Source organism: Helianthus annuus, chromosome 17 (assembly GCF_002127325.2).
Source record: "Helianthus annuus cultivar XRQ/B chromosome 17, HanXRQr2.0-SUNRISE, whole genome shotgun sequence".
Classification (NCBI taxonomy): Eukaryota; Viridiplantae; Streptophyta; class Magnoliopsida; order Asterales; family Asteraceae; genus Helianthus; species Helianthus annuus.
Genome location: NC_035449.2, coordinates 47,016,782 through 47,039,228, shown reverse-complemented (window position 1 = coordinate 47,039,228; position 22,447 = coordinate 47,016,782). Strand labels below are relative to the sequence as shown.

General features: G+C 33.2%; 1 protein-coding gene across 11 annotated transcripts; it reads right to left on the bottom strand.

The window, feature by feature from the left end:
- Positions 1 to 732: 732 nt before the first annotated feature.
- On the bottom strand, positions 733 to 8,432 carry LOC110923324 (probable UDP-N-acetylglucosamine--peptide N-acetylglucosaminyltransferase SEC). 11 transcript variants are annotated; one of them, XM_035987050.1, is made up of 18 exons: positions 8,103 to 8,432; positions 7,909 to 8,021; positions 7,610 to 7,666; positions 6,826 to 7,136; positions 6,641 to 6,728; positions 5,456 to 6,471; positions 5,301 to 5,340; positions 4,534 to 4,621; positions 4,397 to 4,424; positions 4,149 to 4,299; positions 3,576 to 4,035; positions 3,188 to 3,267; positions 2,914 to 3,061; positions 2,686 to 2,835; positions 2,305 to 2,466; positions 1,793 to 1,912; positions 1,141 to 1,219; positions 733 to 1,048 (listed from the first exon to the last, which is right to left on the bottom strand). In XM_035987050.1, exons 11-18 carry the CDS (start codon positions 3,711 to 3,713, stop codon positions 840 to 842), a joined length of 1,086 nt encoding a protein of 361 aa, XP_035842943.1. In that variant the 5' UTR covers positions 3,714 to 4,035; positions 4,149 to 4,299; positions 4,397 to 4,424; positions 4,534 to 4,621; positions 5,301 to 5,340; positions 5,456 to 6,471; positions 6,641 to 6,728; positions 6,826 to 7,136; positions 7,610 to 7,666; positions 7,909 to 8,021; positions 8,103 to 8,432; the 3' UTR covers positions 733 to 839. The 11 variants fall into 11 exon arrangements, with proteins under 11 accessions (XP_035842943.1, XP_035842944.1, XP_035842953.1 ...); XM_035987051.1 differs by having other exon boundaries at positions 5,301 to 6,471; XM_035987060.1 differs by lacking the exons at positions 5,301 to 5,340; positions 5,456 to 6,471; positions 6,641 to 6,728 and having other exon boundaries at positions 3,576 to 3,672; positions 3,880 to 4,035; positions 4,534 to 5,129.
- Positions 8,433 to 22,447: the final 14,015 nt, after the last annotated feature.

Genomic DNA, 22,447 nt, shown 5'->3' with positions numbered 1-22,447 from the left:
AGAACTTTTTATCTTTTGCAATCTATTCTCATAACTTTTTTTTACTTTCAACTTTGGTCCTTTATAGTTTTCATATTCCGCAAATTTTTCGCTTTATGCTTGGTTCTAAATTTTGTGACTTAACACATCGCAACGTGCGTCTTTGGTTCAACGTTTTTACGTTTCGTTCTAAATTTTGCAAGTTAACACGACCCAGCGTGCGTGTGTGGGTGAACGTTTTTACATCGTCTATTTTTCCCCGTTTGACACGTTTAACATAACATGCGGGTCCTAGATTGACTTAGTTATAACTAAAGACTCCCCGCCGCATTGCGGCGGGTCGCAATCCTAGTTCTCATTAATTGATACATGTTATTACAACTTTTTCCATAACTATTACCAATCTATTTAACTTTCCGTTTTAATAAATCTATATATTTGGGAACCTTATTATGTAATATACGATTTAATTCAAATTATTATTATAGTCAATCAAAAAGAGCCCATCTCCATAACTTAAATGTCGGTATATTATTTGGAAAAAAAAACGTATATTATGTAAATTTATTAATGGTAGTACGGAATAATGCAATAATAGTTCCTAAATACTTTAGGAAAATTTATTTAGATTGAAAATCTATTTATATATTGAAACTAGTTTAAGAACCCGCGAGGTTCGCGGGTGGACTAAAACACAAATGAATAAGTTTAATTTATTGAAGCAATCGTTTGAATTATATTTGCACTTTTAGGTCCAAGAAAACCTCAACGGATTATATTTGCACTTTTAAGTCCGTAACATCAAGATTATGACCACTTTCTAGCGGGACTCACTTTTCCACCATACAAAGTTACAAACCCTAGAAACCACAAAACCTCACCAAAATCCTTCCCGCTAACGCATTCGACGAAACACGGCTCATGAGCGCATTCAGAGCCACCCCCGCCGCCGAATGCTCCGCCTGTCTCAACGTCGTGCAGTAGTTAGGGCTCTCATATGTCTCGCCGTTGAAATTAACCGTCGCTATGTCCAAGTTACCTTGCTCGTCATATACGCTGGCTAGATTCCCTGATTTAATGTGAAAATATAAATGAAGATAAATAAATATTTAGTCTATACAGAATGTAGGTATAGTTGTATAAAATAGAAGTGGCGCTTACCATAAGCCATAGCATAATCTGGTTTGGATTGAAGAGTTCGCTGATAACAGACGATAGCTTCAGCAGCCATTCCAAAAGCCTATGAAGTGCAATATGACACTTAGGGTCCACATATATACAAATACCATCAACAAAAGAAACACAAGTTGATATAAAAAGTGTATGTAGATATTTAAGTGCAACGCTTCTATCACAACTCATAGCATTCTTTAAAAAGGCAAACCAAGGGTAGCAATGTCAACCCATTTACGTACAAATGTATGGCTTGGGTATGGTTTATGCCAAATGGGTCAAATAGTTCAGACATGTCAATCGGGTTATAAGGTCACTCAAAGTGTATTTTTAATGCACACAAATTCCTATTTTTATATAACAATTTCAGTTATTATTGTCTTCAATTATTTTTTGCAATCACATTTAAAGCATCAACTATTTATAAAAAAATCAACAGTAAAATTAGATTATGAGTGGATCTACCCTACCCAATCCAACCTAACCCGTGCTCTCTACCTTCAGTAAACAAAATATATGTTTCAGCTGAAATTGTAATAGCCCATTACCCAACCTATTTGACCGCTTTATTTTTGAACCACCTCTAAGCCAAATGATCAGTTGATTTTTAATTTCAAATTTTCATCCAAACTCCACTTACCTTGTAATACTGATGTGCCCTACTAAGATCGCCAGACTCCATGAAAAGGCCAGCAAGATTAGAATAGAAAATGCCAAAAGTCGGTTGTATATAGAGTGCCTCCAGGTAGCACTTGTATGCCTGTTCAAACAAAGGTACTCATCGTAATGATGATAACAAAATTTCGGTTGGTCTTTATGTTTAATACAAAAAGATGCAGTGAACAGACAAACACAACAATCTTTATGTTCACATACAAACTGATGCAGTGAATAGCCAAACACTACAACCTATAACTCGGCTATGCAAAAAATGATCAGTCCTCTAGAAGCTCTGAAGAGTAGACCTAGAAGTCAATGGGAAAACAACAGAATACAAAAAAGGCTATGAGAATACACTACATGATAATGCAATATTTCTAGAATGTGAACAAACACAGTGGAACATTATCATGTTTGAGTCAGTGAATAATGATAGGTGATTGAAAATGAATGGCATCAACATACAGAGCATATGAATAGAAGAAACCTAACGTAAGCTTCAAGCAACTGTGTGTCTGCCAAATGAGGGTTTAGTGAAAGAGCCTGCCGACAGCATTGAGCAGCTTCAGTAAGTCTTCCTTTCCTCATGTATGCACTTCCCAGGTTTGACCATGCATCCAGCGAATAAGGATACATTTCGATCCTATTTCTGATCTAAATAGATAACCAAGCCCATAGCATTGGTATTATACTATTTTTTATATATCATACATACACATATTCAAAAAAAATAATCGGTTAATTATTTTTTCAAAATGAGAGAAGAAAAAAAAGCTCAGGGCCTTGAGGAGGCAATTCATGTACATGTGGGTTTAGAAAAGGATGATATATACCAACTTTAGGACAAAACATTAAGCGGAACAAAAGACTCACAATGGTGATTTGGGGCCGAGCCCTAGGTACACGTCTAATACAAAGCATAGCAGCAAGAGCCATGCACTCCATTTGGTCAACATCATAGTCAACACCCAAAATGGGGTCCAACAATCTTGAAAATTTCCCGCTGTTCAGAACTGGATTTGCCTAAACACGAATAATTTTGTCTCTTTTAACATAAAAACAACCAAAGACTAAAAAGAAAAGCGTATTTGAGTTACATACCCACATAACCAAACTCTCTTCACCCTTTGGATGTCCATTGCTTATCGGCTTCCTTCCGGTAAGAAGCTCAAGAAGCACAACACCAAATGCATACACATCAATTTTCTCCATAAATTTTCCGTGCGTAAAATACTCAGGAACCAAATAACTGCATTGTATAAGTTCATATCCAATTAAGCCACTTTCATATTCATATAATCTAGAGATAAGAATGGAGGAACTCTATAGAAAGTTTTTAACACGAAAATTGGAAGTTGAAATTGAAGATGCAAACCCGAATGTGCCAGCAACATTAGTAGAGGTTATTTGCAGTCCGGTTGGTGTAACCCATTTAGCAAGACCAAAGTCAGAGAGCTGAAATAAGCAATAACACAATCAACTTAAAATCCATTACAAAGTTGGGAGTGAGAATTTTAACACAAAACTCGTAGGTTTGACTTTATTCTAAACGGGTTTGGGTTATTTTCACATAATCACCTTCTAAACACCCTATTAATGCAAATAAATATCAAGATGGATCACATGTGGCTCACATAATCACCTTCTAAACACCCTATTAATACAAATAGGTCTAAGAAGGCTTATCACCAGGCCCATCAGTCACAATAATGAAAATGCCTAAAAACTTGAGACAAAAAATCTTTAATAAACTATTATATTACCTGATTCAGCTCGACATAGGCATCATGAACATTTTCGTCACGCACATAGTCATCTTGTATACTAACTTCTGCATAACGAAACAAACAACATCGAAACCTGTGGAATTCATTTAAACATATACACACAAACATATACATTAGGGTTTCTAATATTAACAATAATGCCCAAAATTAAGAAAAATCGGTTAAACTAACATGCAAATATGTGAAATCTTTGTAAAACATACATCAATCAAAGAATAACATATACAATCAGAGGATGAAATGAATGAAGTGTGAATATGGATTTAAAAGAAATAAATACCCATCGATGAAGAATCACAACAATAATTAGACGGTAAATACCCAACAGTCCAGCTATAACAACTGGCGCAATCAACTTCGTTACCAACTCAGGCCTCATCACTCCCATGGATTCGATCCAACGCCACCCTCCGCCGCCTCATACGCCGCCCCATACCTACATATGTAACACAATAATCAACGAATTTCAATAATATATAATATATACAATGCCTTGGCCTCTTTTTATGTTAGAGAAAATAAAAGAAAACGAAAAGGAAGTCAGCTAACCTTTGATAGAACGACTATTTTGAAGCGAGATGGCTGACCACGGCGTCGCGGTGTGACGGACGGGATGCTCATGGTAGCGGACCAACGAATTATAGGAAGTTCTCGAGCGCCCCAGAACAACAGGCAAGAAAATCATTGCCCTCTTGTATAACTGTAGCAATTCCACATTTGGTCAGCACCAAGACTGGATAAATATGCTAATTGTGCATCCGCCTTATATGATTCTACCAAACTCTATATTCTCTTACCAAACTTTATATTCTCTGACCTTAAAACCTGCAAGATATAAGATCATTTTAAATAAATGTTCCATTTAAGAATAAAGTGACGTATATTTGCGTACCATTAAATATAGCTACTATTTTACAGTGTTTCATCCACTTACAATATATCAATTACCCAGATATCTAACATAATAAAACCACGTGATATCTAACTTGCTTTCTTCTTTTTTACAGCAATCCACAATCCACCTGTACCAAGAACCACATCAACCAATACATCATTTCAAATGACATGTAAAACCATAGACCAAGATAGGACTAACCAGTCAAACCAAAACAAAAGGTGTAGTTTTGTCAACTTGAACCATTGAGTCAAATAGCTCGAATTGGTTTTGCACACTTGTGGGTCACTTGAAAAAGATTTGTCATTAATGGACTGGTGTCAGCAGGTTGAAGATTCAATTCAAAAGTATTCTTAGGAACACGTGGACCAAAGGTTTGAAAATGATGATTGTATTAACTTATGTGACCATTAATATAAAAACAGAGCAATATATGGTTGCATAACTTCACGTAAAAGAATTGTATGCTTTTTATGCCATCACCAGTAAAAAAACCCATCTAAAACAATGGCATATAAGCAAATATCTTGTTTATTAATATTTTGACCAGATTTTCAATCAACAAAAAGGGGAACTACTTGCTTTAAAAAAGCTAAGGCGAGAGCTTCACAGAAATTTTCCAAATCGCCTGGTGCCTTTGGAAGAACATAAGAAAGAAAGTACTTTTGGTTGTTGCCATTTTTGCTCAAATTCTTAATTCTTTCCTGCATTTCTCTACAACATGCCTAAACATATTGTTTTAAACTTTCAATCTATACTATTTGCATAACTAATAATGCAATAATTCAATTAACCTGGTCATTCACCTTATCATTTATCTCTTCATGTTCAGAAGCATCCTGGGACCTAAATAATTAATAAAAAATCATATATGATGATATATTTAACCAAAGTAAGCTAACCATCTACAACTTGCAAAGAAATTCATATCAAGCAGCTTCTTCTGAATTTCGTACTTCACCTTTCCCAGCATCAGTAAGACTCTACCACCGTCTTCATCATCTCTTAGGCACATATCATTCCCAGAGCAGACCGACTGCTCCCATAGTTCTAAATCACCAACTAAAACAACTTGCGGAATATTTCCACAGTGCTAACCTTTCAAATATTCAAACATGAATTCACCGATAACACATTTTTGCTTCGTATATTTCCCTAATGTTCATCGTGACCCTACTTAATTAACACAACCCAAGCTCTTTAGTCTTCAAGCTTTCATTTTTAGGACTATTTTAACCACTCTATCATGTACAACTCCTTTATATCCATTTAGATAACAAATCAAACTTTGTTGAAGAAAATATATCTGTTTTTTTACAATAACCATGGCTTGATAGTACTAACAATGCCAATTACATTAATTCTAAACTCGACCAATTTACCCTTACCTTACACATCTTACTATCCGAAGCATATGAAGTGTAGGTAAAAGAACGCTTTTCAAAATATATTGAAATTTCCAAACCCAAACATAATCAACACAGGTCCAGAATCTAGATAATTTGATCTTCCCTTCCGACATCACCACTCCTTCCCTCTCTCAGCTCAATTTTTAAAGTTTATTTACATGTATGCTAGACATGGAGGATCAGTAGCTACTTATATCCTAAATCGTACATTATCTAAACCGTCTTGTCTAGTCAAATATCTCCTAACGGCTTTCTTCATACATAAACGCCACCTTCTACTATTCTACGTGCTTCAATTTATTGATTATCACCAATTAAATTATATAAAAAAAAACATAATAGACAGTTAATGCCACCAGAAAATTCATTTAGCTTGACGTTGGGAATTGAGCAGTGGTGTCATGAGCTAAATGGATAAAGATTAAATGTCTTAATTACCAAAAAGGAACACATGTCGATTAGTGAAAACAAAGGAATAACAAATAAGATATATATTTTTACCAGAGTGTTTATGAAGCCATGATGGTTTCCTTTGGAGGATTCATGGATTGCAGCATTCACTCCATCCCTAATTTTATAATTAAACATTACAAATATTACAAACTTAGGATTATTAAAAAAGCATACATAGAATTCAAAAAGACAACCAAGTATATTTAAAATACAAAAGAAACACACTAAAAAGACATAAATTATTTGAATGACTAATAAATATATTTCCTGATTAAGTTACCAACCATCTTCAAGATGGAATCCCAGTTGACATGGACAGGATGGATTAATGTTGATCACCAGTATTTCCCTAGGTCGAATATTTGATTGTACCTGCACGATACGACATATATGAATTAAAAGAATATAAACTTGGTTATGTAAAGCAGGTTTTAAAAAACAAAAAAGTTGTCGTAATAACTGTTCATACCTTTAGATGCCCAATATTATTCAGCAAAGATATTGAATCTACTAACATCTTGTGGTTCATAGCACATACGGAAGATTCAAGAAATCAGATTCAAGAAAAACGAAATTAGATTCAAAAAAATAAAAACATCAAATTAAAGATTCAGGTAGGAAACATGCCTGGACGCCATGGAGTTTACATCAAGACTGATGCTCATCTTCATCTTCGAATTGAGAGGGCAGATCGGCAAAGAAGAACGAAGAATACGATGAAGTTGTCGGCCAGAGTTTAGAGGGAATAGGAAAGAAGCCTTTTATATAGATCGAATTATCCTAGATGAACGAATCACAAAACAAATCTTAAATAGATGATGAAGAAATCAAAACAACATACCTTCGATTTTCAAAATTGTTTAGAAAAGATAGCAAATTAGCACGTTTGATATCCAGTAGCAAATTAGCACGTTTGATATCTCTATTGCAATATAGCAAAATAAGCCATACATATTATTACATGATTAAGTCAACTTGTCAAACCATTCAATTAAGTCAACAACTTAGAAAATCTAACAAAACCCCTAAAATCACAAAAAAAAAAAAAAAAAAAAAAAACAGGAAACAATAAATCAATTACAGAATAATTGACTCTACATATATTAAACAATCAGTAATTAGAATGTCATTTAGAACACTTTTCCAGTATTCACAATGCAATCAGATAAGTCCTTTATGGTTCCTATGTAACACAAGCACATAATGTAACCACAAATAGTTATTTACAAAAACAATAAGCATTAACAAACCACCATTTGTGTTGTCTGAGCATTCATAGAGACTTGTGCTTTAGCTTTTCCAAACCTCCACTGCAAATAATGATTATGAAGCAACTTTAAAGAATAAGCATCTTGTTTAAACAAAATAAATAAAAAAACTAAGAAAGAAATTACGATTTTATATCTACTTTCGTTCGGTTTTAGATCTTTGTTTTAAGATATACCGAGAAAGAAACTAAGGTTTAAAACGGAATCAAACACAACATTGAAGTTTAGGGTTTTAAATATTGAACAACTTTAAATTATATGTAGATCTGTAGAAAAAAAAATACCTGATCGAATTGAGAGGAAGGGTTCATTTGATTTAATCTAATTGATGTTGATCGATTTCATGAGAGAGATGATAAGAAACGGCTAGAGGATTTACTGCGACTGTTTCAAAACCCTAGAATACGAACTTATATGGACCATAAGAAAATTAACATACATTACAATGTAATCATCAACGGATTATAGATTAACATACCTGATGTTGCTTGATTCCTTCAGATTCAGAGGTAGGGTTTTGGTAAAGAGATGGAGAAAGACGGTAACGGGTGAGATCGTTGTTCCGATAGATGAGACAGGAAAAGAAAAGGAGAAAGAAAGCAACATGGTTTCTGAGGAAAAGAAAACGTGACGGGATGAGATTTAGGGTTTGAAGGGGAGTGGATGAAAGAACAGAGCGTGTGAGGGAAAAGATAGAGAACAATTGCCGCTCAAATCAATATTGAGAGGAGTATTAAGTTGCCAGGTGGCAATTAGTGGATTAAAATTATGCCAAGTGGCCAAAATTGTTTTGTTTTAATATAGATAATAGATTATATATTTTCAATCAAATAATGCAAAACTTATGAAAGATTTACGTAGATTATCTTGATTTATGGTTGATAACTTTTTCCAAATTTAAAATTACATATATTTTCATACTTTCCAAGTATACTTTTTGTATTTTTGGTAAATTATCAATTAAAATAATCATATCACGGAATGTTATTATATCATCAATATTACATTTCGAATAACATGTTTTTTTACAAACAAATGTTATAATGTTATAACACGTGTATTATAAATCGTAAAAAATACGTTTTTTTTAAAAAAACGTGGGAAGGAAAAAATCTTTGTTAATTTTGTAAAAGTTTAATACAGTTCAAATATATCGAACAACTAATTATCATATATATCCGATGTAGATGTAGATAAAAAATATGTAAATAATAACATCAAATAACATTGCAGTTTAACATTTCATTGAAAGCTTTAAAAAGTATATATAAATAAGTAAAAGAATTCCATGTAACATAAAACAATGAACGGGTCATTTTGTAATACAATCACATGGAATAGATGATCGAATATTAAAACCAATAAGATGTGATTCCGGAATTTTAGGCTCAAAAATGATGTTGGTCAAATCCGTTGATCTCAAAATGTTTCCTGCAAATTATATTATAGTGTTTTAAACAAATAATTGTGTAAACTGAAATGTTATTAAACAAAATAAATAAAACTAAAACACTTACTGGTGTTCCAGTAAACCAACTTGACCCGAGCAACGTATATTATAGACTTTTTTTCTATATTCATTCGAGTTGAAACATATCCAAATCTTCTCATGTCATACAATTCCATTTCAATAACATGTCCTCTGTTAGATTTTAATTTATTGTTAAAAAGTAAGTTTTAGATAATGTGTAGTCACCAAAAGAGTTGACTTACGTGAAATCTTGTAGGAATAACCTAAACATATATTTCTTTTTGTCTCTTTCGCCACATATTATTCTTCCAACAACATCTATAAAAGGTACAACTATTAACATAATTATTCAAACAAATGAAAATAATATATTATAATAAATAATAGATAACAAATATAATTAAACTTTAAACAATAACATGTAATCAATCAAGGTTAAAAGAAGTTAAAATTACCAACAATATACTTTTCATGTCTTCTGTCATGAGCTAATGTTTTAATGCATGGTGTCAACGGGTACAAAACAAAACCTTTAGGAGGATCAACTAAAAAAGGTGTTAGTTTTGAAAATTCATTAAATACGATCTTTTTGTTTGTTGAAACAATGATGTAGCCTTCATATCTTGGATACTCATGATACATGAGATTTTCGATTTTGAATTGAGACAGAGAATATACACCACCAACCATCTTACTAAATGGGTATAAGTTAGTCAAATTAATAGGCACAATTGCTGCAATCTTCTGCCTCTAAACAAAGTCATGGAAAAGGAATTTCAATAAATTAAACTTAAAAGAAATGTATAATTCGAAACTTTAGTAAACATGTTATGAAGTTACCTGTTGGTCGAGTAGCACAACAATCAATCTGTCTAAGTCTTTGTCATGCCATACAAATTCAATGCTAACAAAGATAATAGAATACCAAACACCATCTTCTTTCAAATCAGAAAACAAATCAACGGATTCCACTTCTGCCGTTTCCTTCATTTAGAAAAGACATACTTTAAAAAAAACATACAATAGCATAACAAAGCAATAATTCATTGAAAATGTTATCAACACAACCAATGACATACATACCAATATTCAAAAGGAACATCTCTTATTAATATAATTGCAACCACACAAAAGTCTAACACGGGAACCATTAATAGGTTTACGAACAAACAAAAAAAACACTCCACGAAAACATAAAAACCAATGAGATGTTCAAAACATTCGTAGTTGCGACAAACTACTTCTCAACCTTGGGAATCAGTAATCCAACTGTGACACCATCATTATCCACAACCTCCTTGCCAGCTTTACGTGGTTTTGTAGACGACTGCGAAGACATCACATCAGCATCGTACATGCTGTCCAAATTCCGCTTCAGTTCGTTTTCCATGACACGAATTGAGGTACCGTTGCCATCTTCATCGGGTGTTGTAAAGATGCCTTTAGTAAAATTAGAAACAGGTGTCTCATCAGCTTTGGTACAGGAGACAGAATCCTTAAAAAGGGAAAACAAATAACGATTAAAACCCAAAAAAAAAAAAAGCATTTTTAATGAACAACCAGATAGAAATTACACACATTAACGGGGACCTCATCTGCTGCTTTAATGTCAGAGCTAACAACATTCACACGCTCCTCGTCAACAGGCTGAAATATGAAATATAAAAGTTATACTATTGGTTAGAGTTATATAACATATAACTAAATAGCAGTGCATAGGTTTTCAAGTACCTGAATGACATCAAAAATATTATCTAGTTCGGCAATCACGGTTGGATTGTCTGTTAATTTTGAAATAGAGTAACCATCCGATTTGTTTTTTATGTTAAAAGAACCGATGGCTATCTTGAATGCAAACTTCCTGTTGAGTAGAGCATTGAGTTCAGGCGGAAAATTCCCTTCGTTAGCTAACTGGAGAGTCATATACAAAAATAATAATTTTGTCAAAAAGCGATGTAATGTTAACTAACTAATAATAATCGACAGCTGTAAAACAAAACAACTAATTATAACGTACATCAAGGTTCTTATCCAACAGCTGACTCGCGTTAACCTTCAACAGCTTAAGCACCTCACGCTCAAATAGGGTGAGCGTCACAATCCCTGTACAATCCTGAACCCGTATCGGAACCCTGATCCTGAAACATGTTAAATATATGTTATACAACAATAATGTAAAGCATAAACATGTAAAAAATCAATTAATATCTAAAGTAATATAACCTCGGAACGGAGTAAACAGTCCTACTGTTACAGCCATCGTCCTTACACTCCAGAACCACAATATCCTCAAAACCATCGGAACCGTCTTGCTTTTCTTTTGAAATTGTTTTTGTGGTGACCTTTCGATTACAATTTCTGCAAGCATTGTAAAACCAAGAATCCTTGGAAGCAAAACTCTTGATAGTTCCGACAATAATTACAAACTTTTGCTGTACAAAAGATATTACAATTGACGTCTTAATGATATGTCAAGTAAAGAAACATGGTAAAAGTAAGACTTTTAGTACCTCCGAAATTTGATTTAAAGCTCCAATAGTACTGAACTGAAAATCTGAAAGATACTCTTCAGTAGGATCCTTGATTCTAGAGGAACTCAATCCAGAAAAGCTGGAAGACGTTTCAGGGGCAATGTTTGAAAGGAACCTAAAAAAACATTTAATTGAACGTTATTTGCAAAGTCCGTCAAAAAGTCGGGATATGGGGATGTTAAAACTGACCTCTTCTTAAGAGTTAATATGTCATCAATTTCAGCGTTGATCAACACGCGAGTGACAGTGTAGAGATTTGAAACATAAAGATACCCTATTAGTGAACACAAAATTCTCAAATTAATTTAGATGGACAATTGTTAACAACAGATTGTGTAATAAAAAAATATTAAAAAAATGTAGGAGTATACCTCCCCAGAATCTGTATTTTCCGAATTGAACAATTACAACGACATTTTTTTCATCTTGATTGTCCCTTTCAAAATCCAATATCTGTTCAGCATAAGCATCCCAAAGAGTAACATATATTTGCTTCCCTCTATGAAACAAAATAACAAAAACAAGAAAATTAGAATAGGAGTGATTGAGTTACATATAGTTAGTAGACAAAAAAAGGATTAACATACTCTAAATCCTGAAGCATGAATGTTAGCTTCTTTTCTTGTTTCCCGTCTTTGGTATCCACTTTTAGATCATAAGGAAAACTCTTAACGACAAAACCAATTACGTCTACAAATAAAACAATATTAACATAAAATTAGTTGTAGCATCATATAAATTACATATCGTAGAATCTATTAAAAATAGAGAGTCAATATACCAATAGGACTTTTAAAGGACTTGTTGTCGTCATTCGGGTCTTCTACAACAGAACTAAAAGGAGAAAAGTCGAATCCCCACTCAGTACCAACAGGTTCATCACAAACCGAAACTATTGCGTTGCTGTTTAGATTAATCTTCATCGGAATATGAACATACTTCACTTTCTGTCGATTCTCGCCTAATGAAGGATTACGGATGAACAAACATTGCTTCTCCTTCAACAAATGTTCATACTCTCTTGCAGTTTTGGCTAAGACAAAGGCTTGAATTTTCGTCCCCTAATATGTATAATAAGTACAAAATTTATACCAGAAAAAGAACGTAAAACATATGTATATGAAGTATCATTAAAAACAATTTTATGTACACTTACTTCTTCATCCATTAAAATCATATCATAGCAATAAACCTTTCGAGGATCGTTGAATGCTGCTCGACTCCATAGTCTGACAATGCGAACTTTGATGGTATAGTCATCCTGGTTGAGATTCAAATTTCTCAGCGACGTGATGGCTGGTTGTTCCATTCTACATAGCATGCAAAAAAATAATAAATTAAATGGACATAAAAAATAAGATAAACAAAAATAACATTTAAAATACTACATTGAAACAAATATGAAATAAAGTATTGAAACTCAAAGCAAATTCATACATTCGGATGAGTGAACGATGATGTTTCTTAGAATGAAGAAGGGAAGTTGTGAATGAAAATGTATTTCGAAATTGGTATTTATGCTAGTATATTATTTTTGGTCATTATTTTTCCCTTAAAGTAGTTGAACCCGCGATGTATATTCAATCAATCTTTTATTTTAAAATAAAATTACAACCATTACCATATTACAATTTCCATTTTCAGTTTCAAAAATTTTAAAAATATCTTGATTTCGAACGAAATTTCAAATATAAGATATTAATAAGGTTCGTAATCTAATCTAAGAAAGTATATAATAGATTCAATTCTTTCTATATATTAAAAAGTTAACGATTTCAACAGTAATAATAATAATATAATATAATAAGTATATTAAATAAACAATATATATTAAAAAGTTAACGATTTCAACAGTAATAATAATAATATAATATAATAAGTATATTAAATAAACAATATTTTGAATAGTAAAATCTTAGGGTATGGTTGAGCAGGGATTTACGGCATGGGTTGACACATGGAGTTCGAGCCCCCTACACTAGTGAGTGACGTGTCCGTCGAGTATGATGGGGCGTGGCTTGGCCAGGTGGGGCGGGGGTTTACGGCATGGGTTGACACGTGAAGTTCGAGCCCCCCCCCTGGTGAGTGACGTGTCCGTAGGGTTTTGTAGGCCAGGTGTATTAAAATAAAAAATGGTCCGTTATGCCCTAGCCAACAAGCCAATAAGAGCCGGCCAGATAGGATCACTAGCATGCCCCAGGGCCGGCCTTAAACTCCCGCCTAAGGGGCCACGCTCAAACCCAAGCCCACCCGGGGTGGTGATTTGGGCGTTTCTCTCCAACCCACGCCCCAACATCCGCCCCATACCCTATAGTCTAAGTAGAAAAAGACAATGTTTTGAAGCGTAGCTAGAAAAGGTTATAATAATAAATATAGTTTTTTTTTAATTATTTTTATTATCTTCTTTACTTTTTAAGTTAGATAAATTTATGTTAACTGGTACTGGTATCGTAAATACCAATACGGTTATCGGTACATGAAGGTAAAAACCGATATCAGTCTGGTACAGAAAACACCAAAAGTCGGTATCCAATTGATTTTGACAATCTTTTAGTTTGGAAAATTCGGTATTGCTACCCGGTACCATTTGCTCATCCCTGATAACGGGTGTCGTACGAACAACAACGGTATCGTGCAACTTTTTTTTTTTGATTTTTTCCAACTTTTAATGATTTCTTTTTTTAGTTTCAGATGTAGTGATGAGCTCGATGCCAACCAATACTGAATCGGTACTGTTATCGAAAATACCAGTTACGGTACCGATATATGAAGGTAAAAAACGGTAGCGAACTGGTAGCAGAAACGCCAAAAGTCGTACCGAATTGGTACTTAAGATCTTTCGGTTCAGGAAATTCGGTACCGGTACCCAGTATCATTTGTTCATCTCTGACCACAGGTTTCATACGAACAACATTATTACTATACAACTTTTTGGTTGATTTTCTTTTGGTTATCTTTTAGTGTTTTTTCCTATATTTTCTTTTTATTCTTGTGAACGGTTTCGTGCGCAACGCGCTTATAGTGATTTCAAAACACATGTACAAACAGACTAAACAACAAAAGACGTTCGCCGCAACGCGGCGATAGTAAAAAACTAGTTTACTTAAAACTTGAATTACGAATTATATTCAATCAAACTATTAATTTATATTAAATTTACAATCATTACCATATCTAAATCATTACCATATTTAAATTTCAATTTTCATATAAGCAAATTTGAAAAAGATTATGATTTCACCTTTATGAGTATATATATATTTGTATTTGTATATTTATATATAAAAAGTATATAATCGAATAAAATTATTTAAAAGTTGAATTTAGTCATTTATATTAATTAATAAAGAAATCATAAGCATAATCATAGTTAACAAATTAAAATTACAAAATTTATGAAAGATTCCACTTTAAATATCTACATTCTATACCAAAACTAATAAAAAACAAAAAATATATAAAAATATAAAAATATAAAAATAAATAATATATTTGGTCCAATGTATGTGTTACATGGCTTAGAATTGTATCTACGTCCAATATTTTTAATGAACAAAACATTTAGTTGACCATATGTTATCTACATTAAAGAAGACGTGAGGCCCATACAAAGTTATATACAATTTTACAGAAATTGTATATATATTTTTTTAATTTCATTTATTGAGAAAATGTAGTTAAGGTTGAATTATTAAAATGGGTTAACAAATTTTAATGTAATTTACATTGGCAGGATCGTGAATACGGACTGAGACGAAGAGTATAGTGAATATGGTTGTGGTAATTATTGATTACAGTGATTGTTGTACAATATCATAAGAAGTGGATTTAATGCAGCTTATTATGTATACATGATAATAATGTGAAAATAATGTGATTAAACTTACCTGCTCGTGCCATTCAAGATAGGTCTTAAACTCCCACTTCAGTAACTTTAATTGAAGTGTAACTATTCAAAAAAAAAAAAAAATCAGTTCAAAGCCTAATAACCGACTCGCCAACACATGAAACAATAAAAATCAGTTCAAAGACTAAAAATCAGTTGAAAGCCTAAACATATATTTGTTTTTGTCTTTTCCACCACATATTATTCTTAAAAAAGCCCTATTTCAGTATTTTAATAATCAACATCATAGATAACATAAAATAAAATCAGTATAATATAGCTTTTAACATACTCATTTTAAGCTTTTTTAGTCAAGTGTACCAATGACCTGAAATTCAATACTTAAAGCACCTAGTTATAAATATGGGGATTTGGACCCGTTTATATGTGTTTTATATTGAATGGACATATAAGGCAAGCTGGTATATAGCCGCTTGAAATGTACTCTTATTGGTCCTTCGTAAAGCGGATTGTAATGAAAGAATCAAATTATTGTAGTAATAGTCTGTATTTTTATACTTTTAGCAAAATAATAATGTATTATCTTACTCCGGTGGCTGCTGGAGGTACTTTACAAAACCGTGAGGAATAAGGTTTTTTTGTAAACAATAATCAGCAATCTTCATCTTAATCTTAAACTTAATATGAGAATATATCAATTTAATTGTATCATTAAAAGTAGTTTCTATCTCGTTTTTGATCTATCATACATGCAGTGGGAATAAAAATTACTAAAAACATAGAGTAAACTTTAAACACATGGCATATAGTGGTTTAAATAACAGTTAAGATATGAAAATTATATAAAAACTTGAAATTCAAAACCAAAACCAATGTTAAAACCAAAAAAATGGAAAGGCAAAAAACATGTCGTAATTGTCTTATAACTAATTGGTACGCCTAACGTAAGGTACAACCCTCTCAACACTCAAAACCTGCTCATTTTCATCAAAAGAAAAGTGAACCTGGTCACGGACCTTAATTCGAGCGGCTTTCATGAACTTCTTCCAAGAGGTTAAAGCATATCGAAAACCAGTCCTGCCTCTTCTTTCACGTCTGGTACCGTTGGTAATCTGCATTGGCGGATCCAGATGCAAAAATCTTACGGTCAAATCTTTTAAACCTTCATGAAGTTTAGCCATGCGTGAAACAGGATCAGGAATCCTCTGTATTGTTGTAAACATAAAAGAAGAATGTTTATTAAGTAAAAAATTGAGAACATTTGTATTTTAGCAGTCTGTAAAATGATTTTCAAACTTACAAAATAATCTTCACCAGCCATACGAACAAACCGACGAACACCACCATGTATTTGTTCATCAATTTCATTTTCAACATCAAGAGGTGCAACTTCAGCCTGCAAGTTAAATATATAACATGTATTAAATTACCATTTATATAATTTATACTTATATAAATATATAAATAAGTAACAATTTGTAATTTACCTCATCAACATCTACGTCAGGATAATTGATTTCAACACCGTTTTTTCCAAAAACTTTTAAATAGAAAAAATTACCAAAACCTCTCGTAAATAACAAAAAACAACCAACCTCCAACTGAAACAGACTAAAAATTACGTCCATACCAGCGGTAAAACCGACTTTACCATCAGACGTTTCAATGGAAACGTTAAACGTTTTGTTGTCTATCATTACAATAGAGGTTACAGCATTTGAGGAACCATCGTAACTTTTTGGCAAAATACATTGAGGAATGACCTGTAGGATGATAAAAAAATTAAAAAAAGGATACTATTAATACAACTTATAAACTCAGTAATAATTCAATACATTATGAAAAATAATATATGAGTTTATCTTACATAAAAATTAGATGATGAAGGGAGCATATATGTCCAGAAAGACCCACGACTAACCCCATCAACGAAATACCATAATTTAAACGTAGTGGGCTCTACAGGAATAAATACTACCAAACATCCTTGGGTTAGTCCCAAGTGTTCTACAACTTTGGACCAACCACGGAAAAAAAATAACTTCCCTTTAGAAGCGCTTAAAAAAACATTAAAGTCCATTCCATCTTCAGTGTGTATCATAACATTTGCAGGGCCTTTATTGTGACAACTCGTAATTCGAACCTACTTTGTGTAACGATACGTACTTATGTGAACTATTATGATAATGAATGTTAGGTTGTTATATGCTATGTGACTGTATATTTGTTACACAAACCGAATCGCACAACCATCCCCGATCACACAAGCCATTTGGGCCGTATACTTCGTAACCGAAACCCATAAGGGCGGCCCATTGAGGGGTTCGGCCCACTCACTTTATGCGCATAACACATGAGGTGTTGTAACCACCTCACACTTCACCAAAACTCACACAAGTCACAAACCCTAGCTTTCTTTCATTCTCTCTTGAAGCCGACGGCAAGCATTCCCCTTTCGTTTTTGATCAAGGATCCTTGTGTTTCGGATCACTCTCTTAACCGGTTAGTATTCTAAGATGTTGTGATTAAATGATGTTATGTTTGCCATGATACGGTGGGTATGAATGACATATTTGTGAATCGGATATGTATAATCGGCTATGATGTATTGTTTCAGATTGATTGCATGATAAGCTAATGATGTGATGATTGGTTAATCGACCACATTTGTAAGATGATATAAAGTCCATGTGAATCGGTTTTGATATAGATGTTAACCCGTTATATGTTCATGACCGGATGATGTTGTTGTTGTTAGGATGCATGCTAGAAAATCAGGATCATGAGCCGAGTGTTAATCGTGATTGTGTTTGTTCATGTTGATCGGATTAGGGTTGCATGATAGTTCTTGAATCCGTTAATCACATGATCTGGTTACATGTTCATAGGTTATTGATTAGTGATTTTGGAATTGATATGAATGTTTGAATATTGAAATAATTGTGTTTGATCTGATTTGTGAAACTGCCAAAGATGTTAGTTGATATCACGGAAATCATAAACTGCAACTAAGGCAATCAGTTACAGCATGGATTGCGAGTCGAGAACTCACTGTCTCGACTCGAGACCAACACACCGACACAAAACAGCACAAACCGAGACCACGGTTGCGGGTCCGGTTGCGACTCGAGACCGTGTGATCTCGACTAGAACATGATGACTCGAGACCTCCTTGTTGCGACTCGAGACCCCGAAACCAGTACAACCCGAGACCGTCTAGTCTCGACTCGAGATCTCTGGTCTCGACTCGAGACCATATACACATATACACTGTTGGACTTGCACACTGTTACGAGCCCAGCTGATTGGGCCGCATATTTGGACTTTGTTTATGTGAGGTTACTGTTGAACTGCTATGCTTATACGTGAATACAATGGTCAATACTTGTACACAACTTGTTACAATATGTGTAGAACATACGTGCAATACTTGTATACAAACCTGACTCGTATGATAACCATGCTAGGACGTGGTTGATCACATTGTAGCTTAACTGAACCTTTCGTGTATCATACCGAGCAATCCCAGGTGAGTTCATTGCATTTCTCAAGCATGCGTCCCAGTGGTTTGGGACAACTAATAAACATTTGGAAGGGAAACTTTGAGTAAACAATTAAATCAGTTTTGGTTATTGAACATGGAATCTATCATCATCGGATTGCCTGTAGGGCAATGGGGTAATTAGTTGATAGCGCTATTAGGTGGGAAACCTCACACCGGGCCGTAGGGACGGGCGTGAACTAATTATCTGGGCATCATTACCAATGCTTGGTTAGGAGCATTGGGGTTGTTAAGGGGCACACTCCCCGGATACATATGGGCACACTCCCTAGGGTATCTAGCATGAGCATCATCGTATCGCAACGTTGAGTCGCATTAACATACATCTGGTAACAAAACACGATAACAAAACTTTGAACTCGCCAGCGTCGTCTGACACACTTGTCTGCATGCTTGTAGGTCATTAACATTTGGAACATGGACTTGCTATCTGGGAGTGCTGGAGTGGTCATGGATCGAGGCTCTTGGATTAACTTACATTTGATACATTGGTTTTAAGTATTATTATGAAACAATTGCTAAACGATTTATTACATGCTTCCGCTACACAACATCTTGAGAATTGATATCATGTTTGACATTTTCTATTGGTAATTAATGGCATGTTTTATTAAGTATTTACCATTGGTTCAATGTGATTGGTGGCTCGAACTCTGATGCGTAACACGCCTCGCGGGGTTTCCGCAGGTGGAATTTTGGGGGTGTTACATTTATCAACACCCCATAGTTTGGACGCAGCGTCATCTGGAATGGACTAATAAATCAAACAAATGGAAAATGAATTATAATTATAATCAAAATATTTAAAGAATACAATACTCATAAAATGTGTTTAATAAGAAGAAAAACAACAAAAAAAAAAAATAATAACTCAAATAATAATTTTTCATTTACCAGAATAACTTGGTCTGCTCGATTCATTACCCTACAGAACCAGGGTGTTCTGTAACACATTCAAATGCAATGTTAATAAATTTGAACATTTCAAGGTCATTGTTACAAAATATGTAAAACAATGAAAAAAAACAACGCTTTCATGAACTATATACCTTGACGAATATTCACCCATAGTAAATACCTACAAAAACAGGTTACATAAACAAACGACATTAGATAAATTATTATGCAATCAATATAATTAACAAACATGTTTACATTTTATAAAACTTATAAATCTGAACAAATGTCAAATGTCACCACTAAGAATGTGGCAAAAGTCTTCGTAGTTCATTATATAAGGCAAACAAAAAGCATAGATGCAATGATATATAAACACAAGTAAGATATATTTAAACAACTGAAACAATTTAATTAACTTGAGTTGTATTAGACCTCAATATATTTTTTAAAAAAGAATAAGTATATAGTTCTACATGATTCAATCAGTATGATCCATGTTCCCCTACAGTTTCAATCAATCATAAGGCAATCTGAGCAATGTTTAGAACTAAGTTTTCTATATAAATGTGTTAGTTTCTAACCACAAATAATTGCAGAATTCACAGAATCTAACATCCTTGTAATATACCTCAATCAATCTGTAGGTTGAAATTTGAAAAGGATTCAGTTAAACAACTTTTAAAAAAAAAGCCCTAAAAATTTATACTCAATAATTTGCAGCTCTTAATTCAACACTAAATAAACCTAAAACGTAAGAGAATCAGAATAACATATTAACAAATAAGCCCTAAAAATGTATACACCATCGTAATTTCATAATTTTCATAATCGATACAAACAGATGTGATATTCAGATCAGAATAAGCCCTAAAAATGTTTAGCCACGAAAATTGTTACAGATCTGAATATTGAGAAAAGATCCATATGCTTACTTATGATATTCAGAGCAAATCGACACAAAATCGGATATTGAATCAAAACACATATTCAAAAAAAACCCCTAAAGTTTGCTACAGATTAAGTACCAGATAAATATGCATACTAGTGATAAAGAATCGTACCTTAAATATATTTTGACAAATCAATTGAATGCCAAATCGATGTGAACAAACAGATGTGATTGATAAATCGATTGCCCTCAGAATCGATGTGAAGAAACCACAGAATACATATGGATTTATAGATTTAGGGCTTATGCGATCAATCATCATTAAACTTGGCAACTCAATCATATTTTGGAATTGGAATTGGAAGATGATTATAAAGAAATATGGAAACTTGAATTCTCGGCGTTACAACCAAAGTGATAAGAGGGATTACATATAGGAGGTATATTGCCACTCAAATCACAATTGTGAGGAATATTAAGTTGCCAGGTGGCAATTAGTGGATTAAATATATGCCAAGTGGCACTAAAATGTATTGTTTTAATATAGATAATAGATTATTAAAAAAAATTACATTATAAAATCGAGCATTTTTTTTAATCTTTTTTAACAACTATACTATTTATATACTTTCAAAAAAAATGAACAGGGTTTTTTATGACATTTTTCGGGTTTTTTATGACGTTTTTCAACTGGACATTTTATAGTGTTTTTCTTAACTAAGTTTTTATAGCGTTTTTCAACTAGACCTTTTATGGTGTTTTTTTGAATCATGTTTTTATGGCGTTTTTTAACCGGGCATTTTATGGTGTTTTCTGAACTAGGTTTTATAACGAAGTTTTTAAATTGGTGACATTTTCAACTGAACATTTTATGACGTTTTTCAACTGGACATTTTATAGTGTTTTTCTTAACTGAGTTTTTTATAGTGTTTTTGATAGAAAGGTAAATAGTCGTGTTTTAACATGTGTAAATATAATGTTTTGAGTGTTTGTTATAATAAAACATGGTTACTTTGAGTGTGTTTCGATTTGTAGGTACCAAGAGCTTCACGAATGGCTTTTGAAGCTAAACGGGAGGTTTTGGTGGAAGATTTATGAAGGTTAGAAGCTTACACACAAGTTTGGAGTTGAAAAATGCGAAAAATGGTAAGAAACCAGTAAAAGCGCAAGAAGAAACCAGTCTGGCGCAACCTTGTGTCAGTTCTGACGCAATACAGATGACATCAGTCAGGCACTGACATTAGATAATCATGCGAAAATTCAGGATTTCACCTTATTTAAAGATATCTTCAACCCCAAACGCAGGGACCAGTAACCCTAATCATTTTTAGCTTCCTAAGGATGAAAATTCAAGTTCTCAACATCAATTTTCATTAATATTTCATGCAATCAAACATACAAGACAGCCGAGAAGATCAAATCATGACTATGAGTGGCTAGATTCTTTTGTGACCACCTCAGGGTGGATGGTTCATGTATGTGAAACTCAAACCTTGTTTATTTAGTTTTTTTTGGATTGTTTTTTCATAACTTGAAGAATACTTGTGGTTTAGTTTTGTTTAAAAGAATTGTGAGTGTTGCAATTATTCATCTTTTACCATTCGCATTCGGTTTTCTTGCATC

Bases quoted from the DNA above. Each gene is read 5' to 3' on its own strand.
- LOC110923324 (XM_035987053.1), bottom strand. From the start codon at position 3,713: ATGTATATGTTTGTGTGTATATGTTTAAATGAATTCCACAGGTTTCGA. The intron at 3,062-3,187 runs GTTTGCATCTTC...TATACAATGCAG, and splicing joins AATGTTGCTGGCACATTCGG to TTATTTGGTTCCTGAGTATT. The intron at 2,467-2,685 runs GTGAGTCTTTTG...TTATCTATTTAG, and splicing joins CTCGGCCCCAAATCACCATT to ATCAGAAATAGGATCGAAAT.